This window comes from Buceros rhinoceros, unplaced genomic scaffold, assembly GCF_000710305.1.
Source record: "Buceros rhinoceros silvestris isolate BGI_N320 unplaced genomic scaffold, ASM71030v1 scaffold46032, whole genome shotgun sequence".
Classification (NCBI taxonomy): Eukaryota; Metazoa; Chordata; class Aves; order Bucerotiformes; family Bucerotidae; genus Buceros; species Buceros rhinoceros.
In genome coordinates this window covers 3,227-9,846 of record NW_010397998.1, presented here as the reverse complement: position 1 = coordinate 9,846, position 6,620 = coordinate 3,227, and the positions used below count along the sequence as shown (strand labels likewise).

At 52.5% G+C, this 6,620-nt stretch overlaps 2 protein-coding genes across 2 annotated transcripts in view; one reads left to right on the top strand and one right to left on the bottom strand.

The window, feature by feature from the left end:
- Positions 1-958, top strand: part of LOC104488831 (tyrosine-protein kinase SgK223-like) — a gene marked incomplete at its 5' end in the record, with an annotated part of 9,110 nt that extends 8,152 nt beyond the window's left edge. The window contains one exon of the mRNA XM_010130918.1: positions 1-958. This exon is cut by the window's left edge and continues 10 nt beyond it. Coding sequence (XP_010129220.1) covers positions 1-732 — 732 coding nt within the window.
- A 2,818-nt stretch (positions 959-3,776) lies between these two features.
- On the bottom strand, positions 3,777-6,392 carry MBOAT4 (membrane bound O-acyltransferase domain containing 4; the record flags this gene model as incomplete). The annotated part of the gene is given in 10 exon segments (XM_010130917.1): positions 3,777-3,801; positions 3,905-3,995; positions 3,998-4,083; positions 4,755-4,828; positions 4,941-5,144; positions 5,147-5,228; positions 5,502-5,721; positions 5,989-6,076; positions 6,226-6,318; positions 6,320-6,392. Coding segments are annotated over 10 exon segments (1,036 nt in total), but the record flags the coding sequence as incomplete, so codon positions are not given.
- Between the last annotated feature and the right edge of the window lie 228 nt (positions 6,393-6,620).

Here is a 6,620-nt window from a genome sequence, read left to right as displayed (position 1 = left end):
TTGCTCCTCCAGCTCTGCAATGGCCTGGAGCATCTCAAAGAGCATGGCATCATCCATCGTGACCTGTGCCTGGAGAACCTCCTCCTTGTTCCTTGCAAGCACCCCATGAGCTGTGTAAAAGCCAAAGATGACAAACACTTACCCCGCCTCATCATCAGCAATTTTTTGAAAGCCAAACAGAAGCCAGGAACTGGAGACTCCAAACTGAAGAAGAGTCAGGCACGGCTGGCCCCAGAGATTGTGTCAGCTTCTCAGTACAAGAAGTTTGATGAGTTTCAGACTGGTATTCTCATTTACGAGCTGCTGCACCAGCCCAACCCCTTTGAGGAGAAGGTGCACCTCAAGGAAGAGGAGTACAGCCCTGAGGACCTCCCTGCTCTGCCCAGCCTGTCCATCTACTCCCGGGGGCTCCAGCAGCTGGCTCACCTACTACTGGAAGCAGATCCCATCAAGCGTGTGCGTATCACCGAGGCCAAGCGGATGCTGCAGTGTCTGCTTTGGGGGCCCAGGAAAGACCTCACCGAGCAGCCCCTCAGCCACGAGGAAGCCCTTTGCCGGGTGCTTCAGAACTGGGTGGACATGAAGCGTGCCCTGCTCATGATGAAGTTCGCAGAGAGGGCTGTGGACACGGAGCGGAGCATTGAACTGGAGGACTGGCTGTGCTGCCAGTACTTAGCGTCTGCTGAGCCAGCCTCCCTCTCACACACGTTAAAACTGCTGCAGCTGCTCTGACCTTGGATGTGTCTTGGAGGCAGCCAAGGGCTCTGGGTGCCTCGCGGCTAAAGGTACACAGCCCCTTTATACGTACACGACAGGCTCCGATCTCAGCTGCAAATGCATGTTCAGCTCCTGCCCGGCCCTCTGATCAGAGTGCACAAGACATGTTTAGTACCCTCAGCACTGTTAATTTGTAAAGCAGGGAAAACTGGGAACCTACCCCTGTTTTGGGGGATTTTTTCTTTTTTTTTTTTTTTTTTTTATATAAAGCTTGGGTCTAACTGCTGCAGCTGCTCTGACCTTGGATGTGTCTTGGAGGCAGCCAAGGGCTCTGGGTGCCTCGCGGCTAAAGGTACACAGCCCCTTTATACGTACACGACAGGCTCCGATCTCAGCTGCAAATGCATGTTCAGCTCCTGCCCGGCCCTCTGATCAGAGTGCACAAGACATGTTTAGTACCCTCAGCACTGTTAATTTGTAAAGCAGGGAAAACTGGGAAACTACCCCTGTTTTGGGGGATTTTTTCTTTTTTTTTTTTTTTTTGTATAGTAAGACTGTGGACTAATAAACTCCTGCCTGCATGCGTGCATGTTTCTAATGAACTCAATGTGCTTGAGTTGATTTCTGCGCCTGTGGGAGAGTCCTCTGATTCCCACCCCCACTAAAACATCAAAGCCTTGTTGCCTGGGAACACCACCGCTCTGCAGAGTGGGCAGCAGGGATGAATGGTTGGCTGCTTGTCCTGGGGAGCAAAAGCAATTCACATAATGCTTTTTTGCAAGGGAGAACCGGGATGGGCTTTCAAATTCACGTCTTTCGTGCATCCGTTTTGCTTCTCACTTTTTAAAACCCAAAAATGACAGCTTGTTCCTGCGTATCAGCTGTATTTTCCACCGTGGCCAATTCACTATCAGCTGCCTGTTACCTCAGTTAGGTACTAATACAGCATGGCTCTCCTGACCGGTGATGCAGCTGCGCAGGCTGTTGATCGTGAAAGGGTGAGAGAGCCCAGGATGGGTCTGTTAATGAGGATGATGCTGTGTACTGGGAATTACTCCTTGTAAAGTTAATGATACGGAAAATCCCCCATTCACCTCCAAGGTTTTGTGGGGGAAGTCAGGGCCAGGTTGCTTTGCTTTCTCCACCCCTCCAGCTTCCTCCTTTCACCTGGTAATTCTCCTGTCCCTTGTGTCTAGCATTTATTTAACCCCTTTATTGAGAAACGAGCTGGTACATTGAAAGGACAGGGTCACTGGCCTGTGGTCTGCAAAGGTCTTATTGATGCCGGTGTTTGAATTAGAAATACTGGGTGCACTATGAACATGCTCCTCCAACAGGAGGAGCAGCACCACAGAAGAGGGGAAAGCTGGCTTGGATCCCTGCAGCCTCTATCCAGACACAGAGCAGCCCACTCAGCTTGGTAGAAAGGCCATGTTGTTGCCAAGAAAAACTGATTTTTTCCAAAAGGTGGTGGGTTGCTTTTACTCTTCTACCTCAACATGGGGCAGAGATGTCTGTCCTGCTCCTGACACCAGTTCTGCAGCTGTTGGAGAAGGAGTATGTTTGGTGCACATGGAGAGAGCCCAGCATCAGCTTAGCTCAGAGAGGATGTTGCTGAGCTACCCCTTTCCCAGCTCAATATAGGGAGAAATTCATGAGCTCTTTCCTCCAGCCTTGATTCACCTCCAGATCCAGGCCGATCTCTTGGGGAAGTTTTAATTTCCCATTTTTTTGACACTTCATTTACTTTCTGTAAATCTTCTCCAGGCTTCTTATCTGAATTTTATTTTTAATCTTCTTGGCTATGGTTCCTTGGCTGGGCAACCATTTGCAATGAATTTCCTCTGATATCCTTAGGGAGAAGGCTGTGCATGTCCCTGCCTGCTGAAAAATGTGGGATGGCTCCAACTGTGGCTGTTGGGGTTTTTTTTATACACTGGCTTTCTTGAGTCTGACTCTTGGGTCCACTTCCCTCCAACGTAGGTGGCAGAACCCTTCTGGCTTGGGAACAACTGTCCCATGGACCATCCTGGATACATCACCCTGGGAAGACTGGCCTTGGCTTGCTGCATGTGGTCTCACATGGGCCAGCAGAGTGATGAAACAGCTGAAGAATCTGCCTGAAGGAGCCCAACATGTTTTCAGAGATAAGATGAAGAGCTGACTCAGTTTCTAAGCATGGATATAGGGAATAAGTTGGAGGCAGCTCTGCAGGACAGCACTGAAGGAGACAGGGCCTGGCCATCACAGATCCAAGCTGTGCTGGCAAAGAGGTGAATTACGTGGCTTGCAAGGCTTGGACTTGGTACTGAGTGGGACTCAAAAAACATCCAACCAACTCATATAAAACAAGGTTGGATCCATTTTGCATGCTGAGTTTGAGTTTAGTGACAAACACCGATACAGGGATTGGCGGAGGATCTGCATGGCACAGGATGTTAACCTGAGCACGATGCCTTCCCTTGTGACTGGGCCTCTGAGATTGGTGCTGTTGGCCTTGCATGCAGCGCTATGCCCAGAACACCAGAGGCTAGCAATAGGCTTGTAGCACTTGCAGCCATATTATCTCGAGATTTGGTGGGTGGCTTCTTGCTGTAATATAACCAGAAACTCCTAGCTCCATGCTTTCCTAATACCTTCCCCTATGGTAGCTCATGCTTCTTCTCCAGCCTAAACAGTTTTAGGCTCTTGGCTCCTAGGCCAGTGTGTGAACTCGGTGAGCGCATTAGGGTTTCTGCTGTATCTCTCTGTGGGAAAAGCGACACCTAAGCCTCTGTTGAATGCTGCAGCCAAATTGAGTACTTTGCTGCCTTACTCCCCTTCGCCTGTGCTGTCCTTAGCACACCATGGGGAGTAGCCCTCCTTTTCCTAACAGGCATTCTTGCCCCCATGCCCAGGATCCTCAGTAAGAATGGTGGAGGGGATGGATCATTCCTTGTCCCCATGTGGCAGGGAACACAGCTGACCCTGCGTCCTGGGGGCCAAACGTGTCACCCACTTGGTGGAGGGTTAGTATTGCAGGAGACATCTAATTGGGAGCACAGTTTGTGGTTCATATGCTACAGGGACAGCGCTGAGGAGCGACTGTTGGAGGAGCACAACAGATTTATGCATGTTGGTAGTCCTGCTGGGTGAGGAAAGGGGTGTTTCTTGTCTTGTGCTGCCCCCAGATTGCCAGCCCCTATACCTGTGCCCAGCCTCCCCCATGACAGCCCAGCAGAGGAAACCAAAGACCCGCCCAGGCCAGAGGCCATGCCACCAGCTGGAGAAGGCAAAGGTGGCTGTGCCAAGCAGCACTGGAAGTCAAGTCTGTTCAGCCAGCAGGATGTGCTCTTGTTCCAGTTTTGGGTGAAGACGGCCAGGCGTTGGGTATGTCAGGGCTGAGCCCGTTACCTGGCAACAACACTTCTGCAGACTGTTCCTGTTTGAACAATGTCTCAGCCACTCCTCAAATTGGAGCTGGGGTGATAGACGGCTCCTGACCCCTAGCAACTAGGGTAACCAGCCAATCCTAGAGGGACAAGTGTCCAGAAGGGCAAGAATCGAAGACAATTAGGAGGTGCTTGCAGGTGCCTCTGGGGCTTTTCTCTCCCTTCACCGGAACAGCCCTGCTGGCTGAGTCAGACGACTGGACCCCTTCCTCTTGGCAGAGTCTGATGCAGGACTGGTGATTTCAGCCTTTCTCTCCTGCTGAGTGAGAGATGCTTTCTCTCTCTTCTTTCTTTCTCTCTCTGACAGCAACCTGACTGAGTGGTGCAGGACTAATTATCCTCACCCAGCTGAGCTGGATGGGCTAATCCACCCCTCTTCCTTTCTCTCCTTGCCTTTCCTTTTTTCCATTTCCCGTTTAATATTATATTCTCTCTTGCCAAGCCACTATCTCAAAAGTGTGTATAGTTTTACAATCACATGTTAAAGTTTCTGTAAAAGTTTCTTTACGCTAACGCACCCTGAGTGCTGGTGCCGCTTCTTCTTACCGCACAGAGGATTCAAAAGATCACCTACCCGAGTCCGGCCGAGCTGGGCTGGGACGCTACAGGTTGCTGCCCAGCATCCACAGGTCATGGATGGTAACGTCTCTCTGGCTCAGCTCTGGCCCAAAGCCTGCCACCTCGAGGGGGACCCACAGCAAACAGTGGTCCAGCCTGAGGTACAGAGCCCACACCCAGACGTGGGGCAGGAAGCCCAGGCCAGCGCAGCCCTGCCTGATGCATCAGCCCCACATGCAGCCCTCGAAGGGCCATTGTGCAGAGGCACTGCTGGCCAGCAGCCCTTAGGGGGTGGTGGTGGCGGGGGAGCTCCACAGGTCCCAGTTGGGCAGAAAACCTCCTGAAGGAGCAGAGGGGCCTCCTTAGGAGAGCTGGGAAAAAGAGCAGGTAGCTGCAAAGGGACAGCGTGCGCTGTAAAAGCCGCTGGCCCAGTGGAATGGCACAAGCCCTTCATGGATGTCCAGGGCCAGAGATAGAGCCTTCTAGGTGAGCAGCGTGATGGCAGAGAGGGTAACGGCTGGCCTGGAAGGAGAAGGTACCTGAGAGCTGCTGAGTCCCTTGAAGGGGGTCTTAGAGGCATGGGCACAAGGTCACACATGGAGGATGTGCTGTCCCAGGTCCCCAGAGTGCTGCCATGCCCACAGTCACCCACACATGGGGATGCAGCCAGAGCCAGAGAGTAGCCAGACAGTGAGCCAGCGTGGCCCAGGAAGCCCTCCACCCTCACAAAATGACCGGGAGGGCCCCCAGCACACTGAGTCAGGGAGCAGGAAGAAGGTGTTGCTGGGGAGTTACCTGACATCCTGCGGGTCCAGCTCCTGGCTGTTCTCCAGATCGCAGAGTGTCTGCCAGGACATCTGGAGGGCAAAGATCCATGACATGAATGGGATATGAACCAGGCTGAAGGGGAGGAGGATGAGCATGAAGCCAGAGGCAGGGACGAGGAGCAACATAGCGTAGCTGCCCATGTGCTGGCAAGGAGGCATCCTCTGGCGAGGAGACCCAGAATATATACCTAGCAGAGACCAGATGCCTATTGGCTCTCTTTTAGGGAAAATGGGGCTTGAAACTCCTGCCAGGGTGTTGATAGTGGGGCTCATTCTGGGTCCTGCATCCTCCACAGTCTCTCTGCTTCTTGGCTCTCACGGTCTGAGAGATCACCAGGGCCATCGTGACTGCAAGCAGGAATTGGGAGGGACTTGGGCAGATAGGGCTGGCCCTTCCTGGCCCCCATTCTAGTCACACCACAGGCAGTCCCCATTCCCCACCCTGCTCCCCTTACCCATCTGCTCATCCCGGTACACCTCTAAGCCCATTGCTCGCAACACTGGACTGTCTGGCCTCTCTGTTTTGCCCATAATGACCTTGATCTGGCCCCAGTGAGGAGGTGAGGGATGGGACAGCCCACACCCAAGCCATACAAATGTTTCTATCCAAGTCAGTGCGTACTTACTACCATGTGTCCCGCTGCACCTTTGTCCAGGAGAGCCCCCAGAAAGCATCCACAGGCATGACTTGCCCTCAGCGCAGCAGCAGGGGTGACAACCAGATACTGTTCAGTCAGTGAGAGGTGACCCGAAGAACAGAGGTGGTGACAGAGAGTAGCGAAAGGGGAAAGCCCCCAGTCGGTGCGGGGCTGCAGAGCGAAGGACAAGCAGGTTTGTTGGTGCATTGAGCACCTTGCTTCTTCAACTGCCTCTGGTGCTTTGAGAAAGAACTTAGCCAAGGGCTGCTCTGGCTTCTCTGTATATGTGGCGGGACCTCAGAAAAACCAGAGCAGCGCCAAGGAAATAGAAGTATCTGCAGGAAGAGGATTATGATTTTTTTGCATTCATCAGTGCCGACTCCTTCAAGCACTCCTGTCCCAAGGTTCGTGTGTAGGTGGAAAAAGTTGAGGTTGATTTACTTGCTCTA